This window comes from Apis dorsata, unplaced genomic scaffold (assembly GCF_000469605.1).
Source record: "Apis dorsata unplaced genomic scaffold, Apis dorsata 1.3 scaffold_235, whole genome shotgun sequence".
NCBI classification, from domain to species: domain Eukaryota; kingdom Metazoa; phylum Arthropoda; class Insecta; order Hymenoptera; family Apidae; genus Apis; species Apis dorsata.
In genome coordinates, this window is record NW_006263516.1 from 300,443 (window position 1) to 325,156 (window position 24,714).

Sequence of the window (24,714 nt, forward strand, 5' to 3'; positions counted from 1 at the left end):
CCAATTAATAACGAATCAAAATTAAAAAATGAAGAAAAATAATTGTAAGAAGAGAAATAATATTCTTTACACGCGAATAATTACAAAATCGGAAATCTGACAGTTGAACTACAAGAAAATAAGAAAAAGAGAAAGAAGAAAATCCCGACAATAATGCACATTTGTTGTTTTGTTTCATTACGAGACTATTGATAGATGGAACGAGAAAGCTGTCCATCGGTTTTATTTTTTATCTGTACACGACTGGTAGGCTACACATAAATTATGGCCGGGGGCTGATTATCCGCGATTCAATGACAAGGCATTATCGGCCATTAATAGCCCGGACCGCATTCACATCAGCTTACCGCTCTAATAGCCAAGTTATTGTTCTCTCAGGTGGTGTCCGCTTTACGAAGCCTGATCCACCTGCAACTGTCAATACGAGCGTGGGGTAATGTCCATTAAAGCTGCTGATATAGTTTCTCAGTCTCGAGCGCGATCGTTAAATCGGACACGGCAAATAGCAGCTCCATGATCGAGATTCTGCGATCACTTTATTATGTAAGGAGAGAGAGAGAGAGAGTACAATCAGATCGTTAGACATAATTGATGCACATGTAATCACGCGTGTGTATGTGTGTATGTGTATATGTTTATTATTATTATGCTTCATTTGCGTATGTTAAATATAGCAAATGTACGTGTACACATAAATATATTAGAGCATAGATGCGTGACAACTGTAAATATGTATGATGTCTGATTTTGATCTATATAGAGTAATATATTCGTATGTCTTTAGAGGATTGATTGTTATAGGAAAAGAAATTAGACTTATTTATTAACTTGTAAGTAATTTAGCGTTAAATGAAGACTTTGTAAATAAATCTCAATTAATATTTTTATGTAATGTCTAATCTTGATTTTCAAACTTCAATAACTTGAAGAAAAAATTTTAATGAGTAAGTTTTAGAGCGATCGTAAAGAAAGATTTCAATTTTTAAGTTTATTATATATTTTTTATATATTATATATTTTTGTTTATTATAAATTTTTGTAGAAAAAAGTATTTTTATTTGCTATCATTGAAAAAAAAAATTCAAAAAATAATAATGAAGAAAAATTTTAAAATGAAGTTAAATTGATTTTTGTACGATATTTTTTTTCAAAGTTATAACAATTTAAAATATTGATAATTTTTCATCGAAATATAAGTTCACTTATACTCTTCATTATACATTAAAATAAATTGATTGACTAAAATTATTATTTTGTTTTTTTTATATTTTGGATATATTATATTGTATCAAATATATTACTGTTAAGATAAAAATTTCATAAAAGAAAAATTTTATTTAAATATATTGCAATTTTGAAACTATATACAGATTTTATTTTAGTTTCAATATACAATCTATGTGAATAACAATTTTATTTCATATCTTATATATCTTATATAAATTTTATATACAAATCACATATTCAAATAGAATATTGTATTTGGGTTATAACAATATTATTACTTGTTCGCAAGTTATTTCATATTTATTTATATTTATTTATATCAAATAATTATTAATCACAATTACTAAATAAAATATTTCATTAGAATATTAATAAATCAATATTTACCAATTATAGGAAGCGATTATAATGCAAAAAAGAAAAAAATGAAAGATGAAAGATAATTAAATAAAATTATTATATCACATAATAGATCGGTATAAATTAAATATTAAATATAATAGAATGAAAAAGGAAAAAAATAAACTGAATAACTAGTTCGTTCATCGGTGACAGTTGATTGGCAACTGTATACAAGGGGCATCAATGCGACGTAAAAATATTGAAAATGTCACGTCTACATCAATGTACTTCGGAATATCTTATTTCTCGTTTCTCGTGGGAATGCTATGACGGTTAATGTCAAAATTTCAGACGAAAAATTTCGTAACTACAAATTTCAACATTTAATATTGTCTTAGTTTTTTACAATAGCGTAAAAATATTCTCAATCCCTGAATTCCCTTCAATTAAATTCATTGAACTTTCCTTACTTTTATATCGAAACTTGAAACATCTTACAGTGATTAAGACCAAAGAATATTTGACAAAGTTCTCTATTCTCGAGGAAGCCGAGACAGTGTGATTAAAATTAACAGTGGTCAAAATTTGCCGGCGCTTTCATATTATAATTACATCAAAGAGTTCTTCTCTTAGTTTCTACCTTAGTGCAAAGAATGTCGTCGAAGTTCCGACACTTCTGGTAGAAAGAGCGAACAAGAAAAAAACCGAGGGAAAAGAGAAGGAAACGATCTCCCGACCGGGAGAGAGAGTCTGCGGTAGAAAATTCACGGGAAATTACGAGGCACAAAATAAAAATGAAACGAATTAAAAACAACCTGCGGGAGAACCACAATATCCGACTCGTGTTGTTGCACGATGAAATTTAGTGAGTCATTAATGCGTGACAGTTTTGGCCAACTGTTAGTACGGGTTAACGGATTGCAATATTATTTAACAGCAACACTTTTTAATCCGTTGCGTGTATTTTAAAAAAAATTGGTAATTTTTAAAAAGGAAATATCGTTATCTATATTGATACGATCTAATTCTTAAAATGTTGAGATATTAATTTGAGTTTACTGTTCTTAGATAATTATTGTTATAAAAAATGAGAAGATTCCTGAATTTATATCTAGAATAAAAATGCACAAAATAACAAAAATATATTAAAGTTTAATGTATAAATGCTAAGAAATAAAAATAAGTTCGATATTTCCTTTTGTCAATAACATATTTTAAGTAGCTTATTATTAAATAATTATTTTTTGTTAATTATCAATGTTGTATTTTATTCTTTAAATTAAATAAATTTATTATATTTTTAATATTTATTATTATTTTTATTTGTTCGATTATCTAATTTCTCACAAAAATGATTATATATCTGTACATCATTATTTTAGTTTAATAAATAAAATTTATAAATTAAATATTAATAATTTGTAAATTTATAAATTTTATTATTTATTCTATATTATTTTTCTATATTATTTTTTCTATATTATTTGAATATTTTTGCAAATTTTAAGTATATATATATTTTTTTGGTTTATCTTGTAATCTTGAAATAATCGTATATAATAAATTAATAGATTTTTTATTTTCATTATTTGTTATTATATTGAATATCATAAAATTTTATAATATTATACGTAAATAAATAATTGAAAAATTCAAAATTTAATTTATTGTTTGAATTAAAAATATGAATTTTTAATTTGCAAAAATATTTGAATATATCAAATTTAATTTATCAAAATAAAATAATGAATTTTATACAAAGATACTATTACTAACTATTCTTATGCAATAAATTGGGCAATTATATAAAACAATGAATATTATAGAAAAATCATAAATTTGTTTAATAAAGGAATAAAATTCATTCAATAGCCTCAATTATGAAAAATAATTTTTAAGTTATTTAAAACATATTATTTTTTATTAATTTTATATAATTTTTTATTATTTTAATTTTTAAAAAACTTATTAAAATATATTATGAATATCAAAACAAATATTAAACTTTAACGAAAATGATATTTTAGTTTTTTTTAACTTAAATTTATTAATTGTCCGAATATGTGTTAAGTTACTTTATCTCACAAATTATTTCCTTTCACAGATTATACACGTTCATGAATGTGAAAGAAACAATTATTTTCCATTTTTAGATTAATTTATTCTACATAATAGATACAAAGTATTAATTTATTTCATATAACAGATGCATAAAGTATAAGACTGATGGAATATTTACACTTTTATTTGATATATTTACACTTCTGCATTGTTGATTATTGTAATTGTTGTGGCGTTGTAATGGAAGGTGAAAGCGAAAGGGAGAACAATGAAAAAGGATAGAATAATGATTTCTTTTCAATGCTTAGATATTAATGAATTCATTAAGAGAAAACAGATGCAGTAATGGAGTTATATTGGATATGTATAGTTTAATAATAAATTTGACATGGAAACCTAATATAGTTCAGTAAGCACGTCCATACTTGTTAATATTCCAAGTGAGAAGAAAGCTCTATATGTAATGTAATGAGAATGTAGTAATCATCTATTGATAATTATAACTGTCGAGATTTTCATATTTCAATATGCAACAATAATATCAGAGATAGTATCAAAATTGTTATATAAATATGAAAATATTATCTATTAAAGCAAAATTAATTCCATCATAAAATTTCTTTTTTCAGTTTTTTATAAAATAAGTATAACATTATTGTCAATCAAAAACAAGATTGTCAATTAATATTAAAAATAAAAATTCTTTTTGTTCTATTTTTTATTTAAAAGAAATTTTAAATAAAAAAAAATAATATTAATATTATCATACTTATAATGTTTCAATTCACGATATAATATATGCAAATATCATTGTAACAAATTAATCAAATACTGTTATTAACATATTTTATTTTTTACTAAGTATTCTATTTTTTTTCATCTAAGAAGAATGTAAGAATGTAACTAAGAAGTTACATTGAACGATTTTATATTATTTTTGCAGCAATATGTACGATCGATATGTACGATCAAATAACGTTATATTTATTAACATATTAACCTAAATTCCACTAACTCGACCAATGAGATCGTGATTCATTGCAGTTAGTTTGTAGTAGATTGGAAGGGATAATAAAAATAAAGCCGCAACAGCAACGTGCCAATGCAGATTCAACTCGTTTCGACCGTAAAATCATAATGATCAGATCTCAGTAGGCGGCGTATCTCACGGCAAACAGAAATGTATACCGGCATAGCGGTCATCGGTGCTTACTGTTTCTAACGGCGACTTTTCGCACTGTTAGACAAATAATTGCGATGACGTTAATATCGCTGATGACAGACAATGAATGTACACAAGTGCACAAGGAAACGGCATCACTACAATAAGAATTGTCATATCAGTGGAAAAAGTGGCCGAAAATGCTTGAGCTGCTACTAAAACACGGCAATAACAAGCAGGATTACAGCCAGCATGGTAGAATCGCAAAACCACTCCGCATTGCAATAAATAGCAATTATGCTTAACAATGAGGACGAGGTCAGACCGCAAGACAAGTATTCCGCCCTGTTACAAGCAACGCTCTTCTATCGGTAACTTTAATCATCGAATTATACGATTCAATTCTTTTGACCCTATTAAATATCAAGAATAAATTTTTTCGAGAGAATTGCATTTAGATCATATGTACCAAGATGCATGATAATATCATCTCTTTTGTATTCATGGCATTTAACGGCGTTTTATTCGTTTTTACTTGTCGAAAATCTAGATTTAATGTATCATTTAAATACGCTTTTTAAAAAAAATAAAAGTTTAATAACTTCTCCTAATTTTGTAAATATTATTTCTTTTTTAAATTCGATATAATTATTAATTGTAAAATAAAATTTCAATCAAGAGAGCTTTTAAGCAAAAAAATTTTATTTTATTTCTTATTACAAACAATTTTCAAGCACTGCAAATAATCCAAAAGTTATTTTTACATTTCATCGCTGATATTTTCATATCAAATATTCAAGATGCGTACTGAGATTTGAAAAAAATAAAAATTTTTAAAATAAATAAAATCTTAAATTTTTTCCTATTGAAATTTTGTTTTGATGATATAAAGCTTTAAAAGAGAATTAAAATAGTAGTATCGAAAAAAATATTAAACTAAATTAAGTAATTATGAATATAGAAAAATGACAATTAGACTTGTAAATTTGCTATATTTTTAAAAGAATCTAAATTTTATAATAAATATTACGATTATAATAGTAATATTTTAAAGTTATCTAAAATTTTATTTTATGAATTAATTTTCTTAATTTTTTTTTTAAGAATTAATATTAAAATATTATAAATTAAGAATGATTTATACAATATTTTTTATTTATCAAAAATTGAAAAACAATTAAAAATAAGATTATTGATGAATTAAAAATTCATATGAGTAAAATACAAATATGCATCAATATAATTAAAATTTTGGATAAAATATTATTCGAAATAATGAAATTGGAATTTATTTCATTTAATATTTAATTTTATTTTCATTTCATAATTTTGTAAATAACATACTTTATTTATTGCAAAGATATTTAATTTATATAAGAATTTATATTTTGTTATTGCTTATATGATAATAATACATAATGTTTTATTATTTTATGCAATATTCTATTTTTTTTTAATCTACGAATTCACAATTATCAAGAAGATATCTTATTAAAAAACCGATATCAAGAGCTTCAAAGAGACAACAATTCTAATTTCAGTCAATTTTATATCATATCAAAAAAGAAAGAAAGTTATAGATTTTATTTGTTTGGTACTTTATTTTTAATGTATTTTGTCGATTGCTTTTATTGTCATATTTGCATATTTATCAGAATTTTTATTACTTCTTTATGCTTGCTGTATTCCACACGTGTAACATCGTTTTGCAAACAGAAAAATGGCCCACAGTTCTCAATGACACAGTATATTTAAATGGATGCTTGTCTCTTTATATAAAATTTTAGATCGACGAATAGTAAAGATAAAATACATTCACAATTTTGAGAGAATAACAAAAATTTCAATGATACAATTCAAATTTTTCGAATTAAAAAGTACTAAAATATTGATTTCATTATCTTAATTAATTGTTATATAGAATCGATAAAAAAAAGTATAAATATTTTTATTAAAATAAACTTATGGCAAACATATAAATTATTTTATATTTGAAGATATTTTACAATTCAACATTAATTTTATAAATTTAATGTGAAATATATTTTATCATAAAATATTTTATTAACAAAATATTAAATCTTTTATATTATGTTTAATTAATAAATTCAACTGCTTTGATTTCAAATCTATTGTCTTTTATGAAATAAAACTATTAATTTTCTATTCTATTGTATTTAAAAATAGTTTAATAAATTAGTTTGCTATTTTAAAAATCATTCTTTCATGTTAGGACTACAAAAATATTTTATTAATTAAAAGTATAAAAATATCTGTGATAATTTTTAAAATTATAGATAATTTTTTTTAAGTATCATTTATGTTTTAAAAACTTTTAAAATTATATAATATAAAACTTTTAAAATTATATATATAAAATTATTATAAATATTTTAAAAATATATATATAGTTTTAAAAATTTTGATTTGTATTTTAGATTTTATTTTTAATATATGTTATGAATTAGTTTAAATTAATTTAAAATTTATATAAAAAAAAATTTAATCTTAATTAGGTATTAAGAAAACTTGAAAATTCTAAAGATCTTGGGAATCTTTAATGTCTTGAACGGTGTTCTTACTAATTAGAGGATCATCTATTCAGGCGATTTTATCGTTCATTAAAGTATCCAATATTTTTACGTAAGAATTTCAACGTGCTTTTAAGTTAAATATTAAGAAAAAATATAAGTAGACATTTATTAATTACAAATAAGTAATTTATATTTATTAAAAATGTTTTAATATTATTTTAATATTTTTAATTTTTATAAAAATGTACAAAGTGGGTCAAAGTATTACAAGCTATTTCTTCGATATTACTACCATATATTGATTTTAATACTTCTTTTAAAAATTTTCTATTAAGAATTTAAAAAAAAAATTTCTCCTTTTTATTATCTTTTCATGTCAAGAATTTTCATTAAATTTTCAAACTTTCATATAATGAAAAATATATTCAATTATGATACTACAATTATTCTACCAAAGATTCTATTAAAATTATATTGTATTCCATACTCGTTTATTATGTTATGAAGAAACTATTTCAAAAAGTTAATTCCTATTTTCCATCGTTATGTTGATTTTTTTTAAAATCACGTAACTTTATCCTTGGTAATGTTTTGTCAACTTCAAAGGCAATTAAGGTGTTGAAGTGCTTCCATCTAGACACCTTAACTTGTATATGCTTCAAGCTATACAAGATTCACCACGAATAGCGATATGCTTTTTCTTATCGTTCCTCGTTAGCATCACTAATATTCCTAGGCTCGAAGTTGCAGTAAATCGTTACTTTGATTGCGTGCATAGTTTTTATTTATTATCTTAAAAGTTTTTTTTTTTTTTTTTTACTTTCATTTTTGCATTAATCACTTGTTTGTTTCTCTACGATAATGCGAATTCAAAATAAAAAATTATACATAGACACGCGTGGTCTCATTCGAAAAGCGTTTCTAATGTCGTCTATCTTTTATTGCTAAAATAATCCGAAAGTTAAAAGAAGAAAATATGTATAGAGGAAATTGTTTTTTTATGAAAATAATTGGGTAACAGGAAAACGATTCTATGATATATAAAGAGTGTGTTTCTTTGATAAATAGTGTCAAGACATGGAATAACATGGAATAAAATTGGAGAAATTGTTTTCTTTAACACGAGATCGATATTAACAAATACCAGTTGTGTAAACATTTCTTGATAGGTATATACTTATAAAGAAAAAAATATGAATATGAATTTTTTTTTTAATTAAGAACTTTTATAATAGCTGTAAATAAAAAAATCAATAGAATAATTTTAATGAAAATAAAAGTTTCTATAAAATATGTTGCATCAATATATATATTGTAAAATAAATGAATTTTTTTATTTCTTTTAAATTAAAAAACAAATTAAATAATTCAGATAGTAATATAAGACAATATAATTTTTGAAGGAAATAAATAATAAAAATATTGTTAAATTAATAAATAAATTTTACTGAGATAGTAGTAATAAAAATTGAAGAATTATGATTTATTTTATTTTATTATAATATTATTAATATATTATATCATGTATATATTTATACATAAATTTTATTTTACAATAATCATTTATTATTATTATAATAAACATAATAAGAAATGGATGTATAGTTCCAAATTCCAGTTTTTTTAGATCTTTATTGTCTTAAAGTTTTTATTTTTATTTTTTAACTTCTGAACGAGTGATTAAACTTTATTTTATTATTTAATTCAGATAGCTAATATTATTATCAATTTGCTATTTTATTTTTTTTCATTATATCATTATATCATTTATTTCATTATATCATTATTAAAAATAAAATATACTTCAAATATTTACTAATAATTTGTATAATAATTAAATTTATTATAAAATAATTATTTCATTTAAATATAAGAATAATTTCTTATAACAGGAACAAAAAACATTCATTTAAGAAAAAAACATTATAGATAAAAAAGTTATTATGAAAATTTTTATTCTATCTAATATATTTATCTTTTCATATTTTCAAAAGTAAGTTTTTTATCATTAAAGTAACGTAATTTCTTACATTTTATTTTTTTTTATTATTTTTTATTATAGCTAAAAAGCTTGAGAATTGAATAACTTGAGAATTGAATAGCTATGAAAGGCTTGAGAATTATTGAGAATTAAAAATTTTTATTTTTATCATAAATAAGTATCTAAATAATTCTTATAAAAAATTTTAAATTAGTGTCATTATAAATCAATATAAATATCTAAAAAATCAATTTATATATTTACATTTATATAAAATAAAAAATATTATAAATTATTTAAATTGAATGCATTTTAAATATTTATCTTAACAACAAATATTTTCAGATAATACAATTGAAGATATAAATCGTATACAATTTCAATTCTGCACCAGAACACTCGTACATTTGAATTATGAGCGCAAAAGCAATTTATTGACACATAACTTCGGACTATTCTCTCTCCATCTCTCCATCCTGCGGTATTAAACTTGATGAAGCTCGGGCAATTCTATAAGTTGTAATCGGAAAAGTTATGTATCCATTAAACTGATCTATTATGTCAATTTCATGTCAAAACAGATCGAACGGTCTGTAAAACATCTACGAAGCATTACTGTATGCACTGAAAATTTTCTATACTAATCGTTTGCAAATTTATTTATATCATCTCATCCTGAATAAATTAGATTTGAAAAAATAATATAGAAAGATAATCTATAATCTATCTATATTAATAAGCAATAAATTTTTTTACATACAATAATTGCATAAAAATCAAGTAGAAATAAAAGAAATAAAAAAATTTTCAAATGAAATACGTGGTTTAGTAACTTTTATCGGTAAATATATACACGAAGATTGTTTTTTAAGTAAGATCCATTTTTAATTTGTTAGGTATTCTCTGGAAACAAATGACGCTTGTACTAGCTTTATTACTTGAAGCCAGTAGTCAACCGTTAGCAACAATAGTTCACTCATTTTGTTGTTAGTTGCTTATATGAGTGCTACAATTAATAATGCTGCCAAGTATGAAGTAATATGAAGTATGAGTAGTAATCTAGCTATTAATGGCAAAAAATAATTATGCTAGTGAAATTTATGGGCAAATTAATGATATTTACGAGCAGAATATTATAAGGGATATTAAAGTGAAACAGTAGTGTCGTTTATTTCAAGAAGAACGAATATTCATGATAAAAAATATTTATCCATGATCATGAATGATTTAATTAAAAAAATGGACGAAAAAAATTCGGAAAAATTCGGATTGTTTGACACTTTCACAATTATTTAGAGATTTAAAAATGGCAGTGAAAAATATGTTATTGATTGTGAAAATTTTTTTAAAATGAAATGAAGAAAGTTAGTGAAATTATAAAAAATATTATCGAAAAATAGTAAATAATATACGTAATGAACTTTTTATACTATTTATCTTTGTTTTTATTTTAAAATGTATCTTATTTAAAAAAAACAACGTTCGTATTTATATTTTTATTTAAAAAACAGAAATACGAGAATGTATAATTTTTGTTTTTATTTTTTGCAATGTATAGATAATGTTTATTGAAACAATATGTATATATTTAATTTTATCAAATTCTTTATATCGCAATGTATCATTTAATGAAATACAAAAAATTTTTATATCCTAAAATATTTATAATGAAATATATTTTATAATGTTGCTAATAATTTTTGCTGAATATACCAATTTATATTTTCAAATTGAAGTATGAAGTTCAATGTAAAAATTTTTCAATGTAAAAATGCATATTTCAAAAATCATCTTTTTTTTATTTTTTAAATATAATTTCATAATAGTGCGAAATTTTCAATTAAAAAAATTTTAAGTTACAAAATATTTTGAATTTAGTGCTCTATTATCCTGTTTGTAAAAAATATTCCCAATTATATTTAAAATTTAGCGAAAAGCTAAAATTTTAAAGATTGATTTCATTTTGTCAAAAAAAAAAAAAAATTATTATTATGCTCCGTATAAAATTTTTTCCAAAATTTTTATTAAAATTTCAGAATTTATATAAAATTTATCAGAATTTTTAGATTAGATGATTTTTTTTATTAGATATTATATGAAGATTATGAAGATTTTTTTTGATTGCATATTATACTGTTTTTGTTTTTGTTATCATAATATAATTCTATTATTATTATTGATTAAAATTGTAATTTATTGCTAATTAAAAATTAATATATATACGGAAAAAGATAAAAAAGGAAAATATTTCATAATAATTTGATGAATTATTTGGTGAACTATATATTCATTTTTAATGAATTTCTATTTTTAGAAAATTCATTTTTCTATATACATATTTTTATCAAAATTTTAAATCATTATTTAACACGGTTTTCATCTTTCAAATCATTTTAAAAAATATAATTCAAACTTTTCAAAATAATATAACAAGATCAGGAAAAACAATGAAGATGAAATTTATAATGACAACTGTTGCGCGAAATCGTGTAGTTATTACACTACACTTCATATATATGTATGTATATTTTGATATAATTTATTATTTCAGAATTACATTTTTATAACGGAATTAAAAATTGTCCATAACATACGCAGAAGAGATGTTTGAATTATTCGAAAATTTATTTCTCCAATATATCTTCCTCTAATTGGAATTTTATAAAGCACGTACCATTTAAATCGATCGATCATTTCAGACAAAAATTGAGATCATTTCAGTATCGTCAATAGTTTCTCAAGATGTTCGATTTAAATGGAACACCTCGTATTCATATATAGTCAATCGAACTGTTTTCATCTTCCTAAATTAACCATCCACCATGATGCGCAGAAGATGATTAGATTATTTATATAACCAAAATGGAGAAAGGATAAAGAGAGGAGTGAAGAGAAAGTGAAACAGAAAGATGTGGAGAATAACGTATGTGATCGTAAATTCATGAAAATTGTTCGGTAGGAGAAGAGAGGAGCAAGAAAATGGCGTCGATAAAATGGCATTTATAGCAAATTGCAATTAAGGATGATCTCTTTGGATTTATGAAAAGGGATGTCGTCTATCTTTGTACGTTTTAAAAACTGCGGAATACAACGTGTATTTGTGCGCCTGTTTTTATTTTGAGCTTTTGACGTATACCAAATTCTCTGAACAGATAAGAGTGACAAGTTGTTCCGCTTTTCACAGGCAACAATCTAGTCTTTTCAACTTAATACAATAACGGACGACATCTGATGCGTCATTATTTTTTAGGTCATTCTATAGAATTGGCGTACATGATGTGCTAGACAATGTCATGTTAATTGACGTATATAATTTATGGGGTTCGTTGATTGTGATCATCGAATGTATGTATGTACATGATGTTTTGATGGATTATACTGGTAACGCCTGCGCATGCAAGACAATGAGTTTGCAGTTTGAACTTTAATGTCTGTATCGTACGAATGATTGCATTATCATAGTCAAAAATTTAAATTTATTTAAATAATACATGTTTTTTTTGCAATAGTATTTTTAAATCATTTTGAAATCATTTTAAAGTCTTTAATCTAATAATTGGTATAATTTTATATTATTTCAAAATCTGAAGTATCACTCGAGCGAAATTTTTTGGATCATGTTCAGAAATGAACATGATTTTTTTTTTTAATTTCTTCGAAATAATAAATAAAGATTCTTCGCGAGATTAGATGATAATTGATTGATATGATATTGATTTCCTGAATTATCGATGCATTTATTCGATATTTTCGATATTTTTAAATTTCAACGTCAATAAGTTGATTCAATATTATTTTATTTCTTAAATCTAATACTGATAATCTTTCAGATATTTTAAAAATCATTTTTATGATTTTCAAATTTAAAAATATTTTCGAAATTATATATTTGAATAAAAATTTTGTTCAATTAATACTGTAATTCAAAATCTGTAGTTAAGAATCGATTTTATAAATTTGTTGTCATTTTTTATATTATTTAATTTATATATTTATATTCATTCAAATATAATAAGATCTTGCAAATTCAAAAACCTCAGCTATAAATGTTTGAAAATTGTACGAAACGTTCAAATGGTATTAGATTCGCTCTAAAATTACTAGTTGCGTTAACAATCGAATAGAATGTTAAAAAGTATTTGTGGATCACTTTTAACCCACCACTTTTTATATTTAGATATATAAATTAGAAATATAAATACACATTTATGATTTATTTACAAATTAAAATTTGTAAATTAGAACTAATCCAACATTCATCACTAATAATTAATATTACAATATATAATAACAATTTTTCCAAAGTTCTTTAAATTAGTATCATGTATTATCTGTTATTATATTGTATTATGTAATAAATTAAAAATTAATTTGTTGAATTAAATTATTTAAACGCTGAATTGCTGAATTGATATAAATTAATAATTATTTAAATTTATTTTAGTATTGCAGTCACATTATTTTTTGAATTATTATATTATTACATATTATTATTTCTCTTCTATATTTTATATTTGAAACAGCTATGATTATTTGTTATAAAAAAAGTCTTGATATCAACACGCATATACTCGTATATGCACTTGATATTTAATAATATCTCACCTAACGTATCACTTGCATGAAACATAAAAAAAAGGAAAGGAAAACGCAAAATATAATAATCTGCATAAAAATTCACAGTAATAAATATTTCGCAAATGTAATGAAATTTAATCATTCTATAGCAACACTCTTCGATTTAGCAATCTGTGATTAGCTCAACCAGACATCATTAGATCTCGACGAGTATAACTGGTATATATTGAGAAATCGATTTCATCACTATATCCCGCTTCAGAATCACCGCTTCCCCCGGGTATAATAAATAAATCCTCCCATAAATAACGTTATAATCTTGACTGTAAAGATGTTCGCAAATTAGGCCCCAGCATTCGGTTATTCGATGTGTCACGAGGACTAAATCTCGATGGCGTCGTTAGTTAGAAATTGCCAAGTGTAAAACTATTCCCGGCCGACCGCTTCAGGAATGAACGTTAACGAGTTGTGTTGCTGATGGATCTTCCATCGTATGGATTGAAAGCAACGGGTATGATTCACCGAGGTATCGAATGAGCCTTTCGAGAGTCGAATCTTAAATCGATTTACATAGAAATTGAGGCGGAAATAGACAAAAGCCTCGATAAAACGGATTGAATCACATTTAACGGTTTTGAAGTGCACAGACGGCTGCCTTTCCAAATCAAGGATTATTATCCGATGAACGGAACCGTATTCATTTCTCGTCGATCTATCTCTATACCCGGTTTCGGTGTAATATCAACGTCATTCGTCACGTTCGGAATCCTTTCGATAATTGACACATCGTGAACCCTCAATCACGGATAACTAACCTCTTGCGGTCTCGAGAGTTTCTTCTGTTGTTTCGTGTTGATCGATATCGAGATGATTTCAAAGGAACATTTAATGCTAATACTTTTTTATTTTGTATTTATCAGTGATATGATCTGTGTTAGAGCAACTGCAATATATATAGAATAATTTAGTTTAATTTGAATAAAAAATTATTGTGAAATATTGGAAATGAATAATTATAAATTGTGGAGAAATTATTATATTATTAATCGATATTCTGAGTTGTATTCACGAAATTACTACGAAAAGGAAACAAGTACTTATTAAAATTATTCTCCCTCGCGATCTAATCAAATATAAAAACACAATAGGAATTACAATAATTAGGAATTACAATAATTCCTAATTATGTTGCAACATAATCAATCAATTGTTTTTCAAAACCTTTTTAATTCTTTGTTAAATACAAGTTTAGAGTAATCATTTTATAAATTGATTAATCAAATGTTTCCTCGTCATTTATTAACATTGAGAATTATGGAATTATATTTACAAAATTCACACGAAACTGTAAAATTAAAATGTAAATGAATGGATTAAATGATTTATTTTAAAGTTTCGATTATATTTTAATTATAATTTCAACGGTTGAATATTTGCTGAAAAATTAAAAAAAAAAATTATCATATATATTACAAAAATTTCAAAAATAATATAAGAAAAATTAATTTTTATAAAATAATAATTTGTATACGTATATAGTAATTTATTTCAATTTTTGATAAGATTGAGATCTTATGATCACATCATTTGTGAAACTCCAAAGCTTTATCAAAAGTTCTAGTAAGTAATAGGTCTTGTTAATTAATTAGTCACTCAAGTAGTTAGTCGCTTTGAAATTTTCTCAGGGGACAAGTTTCTAACTTCTTTTCAGTCCACTTGGTGAAACCATGTACGATTCTGATAGGATTGTGTGTTAAATTAACGACAATAAACTTCTTGAATCCAATTCCTGAATTTCCTCGGCCAGACTTCTGACAATCCTCGGAGACCTACTTCAAAAGTTAAATCTGCACTACTTTATCGTTCTATATCTGTTTTTAACGTATTTCCTTTGTTCTTCTCATTATTTCTTGTGCAAAGAAATATAATTTCAAATATAGTTAGCCTTAAATCTATCTTCTTTATTTTTTTATTAATCATTAGAAATCCTAAAATTTTAAATTATCTCATAAGTAATTCTTTTAAAAAAATGATTTCAATAAAGAGAAAAAGAAAAATATTATATTTTTTATTTATTTATACTTTCAATCTATTAATTATTATTTGTGAGAATCATTTTTTATCATTGAAGTAATTATTTTTCTTCTAACATCTTCGATAAAAATGATATAAAGTATTTAAATTCATGTTAATAATTTATTTTCTCGCATGATAAATTATAAATCAAATCGAAGTTTATAAATTTTTTAAATAAATTTTAATTACTACTTAATTTATTTCAATTAAAAGCCTAAGACAGTTACTTTTTAATTTCGAAATTTTCAAATTTATGATTTGAAAATTGATTTGATGTGATTTTCGTTAAATTTTGAAACATACAAAAGAAATTTTAGAAATAACATTTTTTTTACATTTAATTAAAAAAGATATTTTATTTATATCTATAAAATATATTTAAATTATTGGAAAGCAAGGTAATTACTTAATATAAAGCAGGCAACATTCCAATGACCTTGACATATATTATCGCTTGAGTAACAAATCTAAAAAATTTTAATCATCCTCATTATTATTTAAAAAGTTATTAATTAACTTTAAAAAAATAAAATTCGAAAAATAAAATTTTTAAAAATAAATTTGATATTTTTATTTATTTATTTTGAAAAATCCAGCAATAAAACCAATTTTAGATTTGCTTCCATTACCATGCAACGCAAATGACCAAGTTTTTCGGTTATATCAATTATTGTACGAAAAGCTTTTTGATAAAACATAACCTTACTTTCTGATAAGTAAATAATATACATACTATACAATATTTGATATAGTATTCCAGCCACTGCATTCAATAAGAGCCAGTAATTGGTTATTTGCCTTTTGAAACGACAATAATTGGCTTGCAAACTTGTTTTCTACTTTCATTCTTATTTAAAATTTTTTCAACATTTCGCTTCGAAAATTTCCTACTAATAAAGAAAAAGCAATAAATAATGGACAAAAAGTCCACTTTTCAAAAAAATTCTAAATATAGCAGCATACTTGTAATCAATATAAATATTCATAATAAAAAAATATGATAAAAATTCGAAAAGAGAGAAATAAAAACGAACAACAAAATCGAAATAAACCACATTGAAGAGGATTGATGATATTTATCACGCGGGAGTATCGTGGCAAGTACGAGTTTGCCATAGGGAAACGAGATTAGGCAAATATTAAATTTACAAGACACGATAAAATGCATAACGATAGAAGGGGAACAAATCGATATAATCGAATGGCAAGTCGAACAAAAGGGTTTACAGTCATATTCGTTTCATATTCATGAATCATGAGTTCCATGCTCAACATGCTTTCTGACATCTGCGTCCATCTCCAATTTATGCCATCGCTAATTGCTCCCGCAGTCAAACTTGGGCGAAAACCATTCGCTGCTTTACATTCAATGAATACGAAATATAGGATTACATTTAAGGGGATGTCATTCAAAGGCGAAGTGAAAAGTTTCGACAAGAATGTATACCATCGTCGTTCCCCAGAAATCTTTTTTTCTCTTCACCCTCTTTTATCCAGGTATAGTAATGGGATCAAGCTCAATATGTACTCACTGGAATCAGAATCAAATCCAATACAAAAGATTCGCTTCATGGAATTCGATTGCATATATGATGATAGTCGATAGTATATTCTTGTTTATATTCGAATTATACGTATCGATAAAGTAGAAAAGGAAATAATCAAAAATATTATGACTATTTTTTAATAATGAAAAAAAAATTTATTTTTAATATTTTGAAATATTGTGAATAATAAGAAGATATATTTTGTAAAATCAATATTTGAAATGTTACAAGGAATTTGAAGTTTTAATTTTTTTATTTTTAAATATATTTTTTTTATTTTTATTTCATCGATTGTATAATATTTTTTGTTCTATTTATATTATAAATTTATCGATATTTCCTTTAAATGAGAACAATAGAATATTTCGTAAGTGATTGAAATTATCAAAAAAATGTTTTAATAAACAAAAGTTGTTTGGGTTAGAGGAAGGTAAGATTAAAATTTTAATTTTTTTATAAGTCAAATAGCGGGCGAGATTTTAAATTCAAATTCATTTTTTTTAGTGGAATATATATATATAATTTTGAATGTATTAATTGATTTATTAACAATTTTTAAAAAAATATTTTTATTTATATATTTATATAAAAACCATTAATTTAAGAAATATTTCAAATTATATATTTGAAATTTGCAAAGCTTAATAATATAATTTATTTATATTACTTAATATAAAAAACTGAAAAAAGTATGAATAATAAAATATCGTATTTCGTGTTCCTTGTCTTTTATACAAGTTTTACAAATTAAATTTCATGAACAAATTATAATATTTCTTAATGATTTTTCAATATAAGTAACTTAATATTTTTTTATATGAAATACTGAAATAAATCGATTAATGTATTTAAAATTATATAATTTATGTTTTAAAAAAATGAAATTTAAAATATTCCTTACTTATATTATATATTATATATTATATATTATATATAAAAAAAAAATAATTTAACATATGATGTCCTCTTTAAACCAAACACTTTTATCAAAATATTTGCTATAATTTCAAATTCTGATGAAATATTCAACTATTTTTACTTAAATCAAACATCCTATATATAAAGAATATTCTATTTAATTTAAATATCCTAAATATATCACTTATTTTTTATGATAGAAAAGTAAGTTAAAATATAAAATCTGTAATAGATAAAAATAATTTTCTTAAAATAATTTTTTTCAAAATTTCAAAATATTTTTCAATTTTTATTTTTAATTTCAAAACCACAATTTTTTTAAATAGAATTGCATATTTTTGTCATCACATAAAATGAAAAATGAATTTAATGACTCATAATATTGTAATTTTCAAATAATTAAGTACAAAAATTAATTCATAATAATTGATAAAAGAATTGAAAATAATGAGACAATAATTAAAATTACCATTTTTATTATTTATTCTATCATAAAACAAATAAATGACGTATTTGCTCAAGATAAGAATAAAATTATAGTAATTGATGAAAGCACACACTATTTGCATTATAGAAATGATTTTTTCCTTTTATCAGTTTTTTATATTATTTTCTCTATAGTAATTGATGAAAGCACACACTATTTGCATTATAGAAATGATTTTTTCCTTTTATCAATTTTTTATATTATTTTCTCATACTTGATGCTACTAATCCACTATACCACTATCCACTATATATTAATCCATATATTACTTGCTTTTAATACAACTTTTATTATAAATATATATAATCATATAATTATTATATAATTAGCTTAAATTCTTTTATGTAAAAATATTAAAAGCATCTTGGATTATAATACTTCTTAATTTTCTATTCGTTACATTTTGGAATATAAAAAAAAATTCTTTAAACTTGGATAAAATGATAATACGCGATAAAGATTAAAAATTAATAACAAATATCATTAAAAGTGCTTATTAATTTCTTATGAAACTTTCAACGATCGAGAAAAATAAGTAAATCGTTATTTCTTTTATCACTAAGTATTCACAAAATAAAACATGTTAACTAAATGTAATGAGCAAAAGCATTATACGAGTGAACTCGTTAACAAAGCTTGATCATATTTCACTTTGAAATGTACCCGAATTTTTCTATTAAAAAAGTTCTTTTGAAATGTTAATATTGTTACCAAAATTTCCTGGAAAATATTAATAAAAGTTGCTCTTTCAAGAAGTTTTCAGTATTCTTTATATTTTAAATAAAATATATCATTTCATTTTTATGATAGGTTAAAACATTTTTACATAAAAAAATTATAAAGTCATGAATATAGTCTTTACTTATTTTTGAATCCAAAGCACATAATTTTCATATATTTTAATTCATGAAATTATACATAAATTTGATATTATGTTGATGGATGTAAAATGTTAAATTATATAAATAATTTGATGAAAGAAAATTATTCAAAATATTTATTTACTATTTACTTTATTATTTAATATTATTATAAATATTAATTCGTTATATTTTTTCAGCATTATATTAGTATTAATATTTAAATATATAAATATTAAACACTAATACATATTATATATTAAAATAATTAAAATTTTTTAATTTTTTATAAAGCTTTTTTTTATTACGAATTAATGAAAACTTTAAATCTTTAAGCCTTTTTTATTATGAACTTAAAATAGAATCTTGATATTTTATGACTAAGGAGATAATCATTTTTATTATCAATTCAGAGAATATTACTAGTGAAATCGAAATTAAAATTGGAAAGATGACAATCTTTAATCCCTTCTTATATGAGATATGAATAATGAATTATATAAATATGAATAATGATTCTGAATGAATTTCAAATTCTTAAAAAACATAATTTACTTTTCATATACATCAATTTAATAATCATAACAATATATTAGGAATTTCATATAAAATTTCTTATTCTTTTTTCCACAACAAAATCAATTTATTTGTTAACATATGTAACCAATTTAATTCATATTATACACGGTTATTAAAAAGTAGATAATCTGTATTGTGGAGAAATATGCTTTACTTTAGTAAACAAGGAAGCACATTATGTGTAAGAAAACATTTTGTCAAGTACAAAACAAGAGAACATTATACAGCAATTTTCATGCTCTGCCAATTATGCCAACGTCATCTTATATAGAGATGGTATATTGATTTCTTCCTCTTACGAAGAAAGCAAGCAAAATGGTGAAGGAATGAAAGAATGAAATGCAAGCGGAAGCAGAAAAGATAGAGAAAACAAGAAGCGAACAATGGTTGATCTATGCTTCTAACGGAACAACTTTGGCAAATTTCTTGATACCTTAAGGCAACAGACACTTTTTGGATGAAGGTAGATAAATTACGAGAGCACACATGGTGATTTTGAAATAAAGAGAAGCTCTCTTTTTCTCTCTCCCCCTCACATGCATACAAAACTTTGCTTTATTCGTTTAAATTATATATTTACGATTGCTCAATGCAATATTTTCATTTGCATAAAAATTAAATGAATTAAAATTTTATTTTTCTACATTATGTGTTTATGGTTAAAACAAGATGTAATTAATTAATGATGAATAAAAAAATATATTATATTTTAATTATAGAATAATTTATTCTCTTTCATTTTGATAGAAAAATTATTTCTGAACTCGCAATTTATTATGAGAAGAAATGTATTATTCTGAAAATTATTAATGAATCTGAGATAAATTAAAATTGTAGAATTTTTTGATAAGAAATGATAATACAATGATAATATTATAAATGAATAATCATCATATATCGTATAATATTAATGATCATATTTTAAATATAAGACATTATGAAATCATTTTTGATAATTCAAAAAAAATTTTTTTAAATAAAAAATATGAATATATGATATAATAGTAAAAAAAACAAGAGAATATTTATGTATACGAATACGTATTATATTATATATATAATACGTAAAAATATTTTAAATGTTTAGAAATATTATGTATATATATAAAAGAACATTCTATACAATATATTACAAAAAAAATAAAAATTATAAATAGTCATTAACTACATTTATAATAAACAATCGTTAATGATAACTAATAGAAAAATTGATAAAATATTAAAACATGGGATATTTTTATTGAAATTAAATAGAAAATGCCAAATAAATAATTCATTTCATTAAAAATATTAATTTTCTTTTTTGCATAAAATAATATTTAATTTAAAATTAAAAATATTAAAATAAAATAATATTTTATAAATATTATAATATAATATAATATGTGTTATTTCAAAAACAAATTATTTTTCAAATAATTGTAAAAATTTATATTTAATTTCTTCTCCTTTATAATCATCACCAACCTATATAATTGAACATATCAGCATTAATAATTAATTTTCAATTTATTTTTAATTTTTGTTCCATCCTCATTGGAATTATGTTTCTTTGGTAAGATTAATAGTTGAAATAAAACTACAGAAATAGAACTTGTCGTCACGCGAAACCAAAAAGTTCGACTGTAATCAAACTAACAATAGTGGACGATAGCTATAGGAACTTGGAAATTGATTATTATCGATTTCAATGGGTTGTTGTTATTTAAATTATCGACAGACGGTAGTCGCGAAAACTATCCTGAACTCTGAGATTTACAGTCATGACACGTTCTAGCAGACTATATAGTAATTTTCGAATCGAAAAAGCAATTGCAATATCAGATCATATATTAGACTAGCGATTAATAAGAGACAAATTTTCATGAACAAAGAAACTATCTGAAAATGTAATTTTTTTTCACTTTTTACGAGATTACTAGGGAAGTAAGAAAGAATCCATTAATCTAACAGATAATAGAATGACGTACCATAAATTCATTTAGTTGTATCTTACAAAACTTAAATTTTGTTTCAAAATTATTTCAATAATTTCAAATGACATATGATCAAAACAAGCTAACACATCTATCAATCAATTATGTGATCAACACATAGCTAACTACTTTATATTTTTATATTCTAAATGAGAATTTAATCTTTATCAAAATTCCTTTTCTTGTTAATTTTATGATTTTTTAGAAAATAGAAAAATAAATTTATAATGTAAAATTAATTTGAAACTTTTTGGAATTTTTTTTTTTAGAATTGAAAAAATTGTCTTTGTGGTTTATAAAATGATTTAATTATTATAAAAAATGAGATAAAATTTATTGATTATTTAAACAAAGAAATACATTAGAATATAATTATCGATTAATATATTATAGTATTAAACATTATTAATAAATTAATTTGTAGAACATTTTTCATTTCGTATTTCTTGTAAAATTTCTTTAAAAAGTTAAAAAGCTGCATATTAAAATATATTTGATAAAAAAAAAAATAAAATTTATAGATCCTCTATTATTAAATTTTTATAAATACGTATAAAAAAGAGTTTAAAAACTTATTTTATTCGATAATCATACTTTGAATATTTTGTATATCATATATATTCTATGAATTTTAATATATTTTTAACAAATTTTTCATAAATGTATAAACATCCATAGTCTAATTATAAACAGATCTTTATCCTATTTTCTCGAATACTTAGAGGAGCAGAATTAATAAGTTTTTATATTGTTAAGTATGTTTATATAACTTACTGATAAGAAAAAGTATAATACTGTGGCAATCAAGATACTTTCCGCGAACACCATCAGTGATGGGTAAAAGAATGAAAAGAGGAATGACATTCAATGTTTTCCTTAGGGGAACTTAATTGTGTTTGCGAATACTTTCAAGAAATGTTATTTACATTCCTCTGTTCTGTATTTCAAGAAAACATCACTTCGTGGAATCCAAAGGGAGAGTAAAAATATTTCATACTAACTTCGTAAATTGAATCGCTATCTGAGCATTGCTATTATCACACATACATGTAAAATAATTTGCCGAAATTAAATGTTTAATAAGATTCGATTTAGAAAAGTCAGGAATTATGTCTTATATTCTTCGTAAATTTAATAAAAAATGCAATTTCATCTTTTTAACTTTTTGTAATTATAAATATCATTTATAATACATTTTATGTCCTTATCATATAAAATATTAAATTGAGTTGATTTTTTTTCATATCTTTTAATTTCTGTCAATTCCAATAACAATTTACTTCATAAAATAAAATTATAGTATATAATTTATAAAAAAAAATTAAGATTGATCATTAAAAATATAAATATTTTTATTAAATAATTGTACATAATTTATATATATATATATCTTATATATATATATATATATATATATATATATATTAACTATATTATTTATCTAATTATATCAGAATTTAATTTAAAATAATAAGACAATATTTTTTTTATTTTCTTACAGAAAAAATATTTAATAAAATTTAAAAAAAAATTTTTCTACGTGCAATCTATCAATTTACAAACTTTTATTCAAAATATTTTTTTGTAAAATTATTGAAAAATGATAGATAACTATAAAATGTGCATTATATATTATACATTTTTAAATTTTACATTATGATAAAGACATCCATAAATCATTATAGCAAATAATACACGTAAATAATGTTTATCATTATACTCTTTACCAAAAACGTTTGTTCTGAGGTTTCGTAAAAGTGTCAACGTGAAAATTCAATTTAACAAAGCTGCACAGCAAAGCAATATAATAAGCTGATAATGAACGGTAACGAAAGTAGAAATGAAGCTCTTTTCCCCTCGATTTCTGCATCTTTCTCTGTATTAATCTGCGAAACAGGAACTAAGCAGACCAGAGAAAATACGAATGATTGTGCTCTAAAGAGAAATTTAATAAGAAGAAAATACCGAGGGGATTACTTTAACTGATGCTTCTTACTCGAGCATTTCTACAAGGTAATTGTAAGAAAGATTCAGGATTGAAAGATATAGTTGATATTTTAATGGGAAAAAATTATTTTATATATTATGTAATAAAAATGTATAATTTTTTCTTTATTTTGATAATAAAGTTATATTTTTTAATAATCTTTGAAAGAAATAATAGGAAATGTAATAAAAATATTAAACATTAAGATTTTGATTTATATAAAGTGCTAATATACTGTTCATTTTCATCTTACAAAATTGCTTTTAATTTAATAAATAAGCTTTAATTGATATTTTTGTAATAAACTTTTATGTTTAATCCGTAGAATTTAATTTATTATGTGATTTAAGAATTAAATTTATATATATTATATATAATATATAAATTTTTATTATATAT

The 24,714-nt window shown here is 22.5% G+C and overlaps 1 protein-coding gene across 1 annotated transcript in view; it reads right to left on the reverse strand.

Annotated features, from left to right (window-relative positions):
* Window positions 1-149: 149 nt before the first annotated feature.
* The window catches only part of LOC102681557 (CCR4-NOT transcription complex subunit 6-like), a 378,685-nt gene continuing 354,120 nt past the window's right edge, over window positions 150-24,714 (reverse strand). Inside the window, exon 4 of the mRNA XM_006615768.2 lies at window positions 150-414. Within this exon, the coding sequence (XP_006615831.1) occupies window positions 344-414 (71 nt within the window). The 3' untranslated portion in view covers window positions 150-343. The remainder of the gene's footprint in view (window positions 415-24,714) is intronic.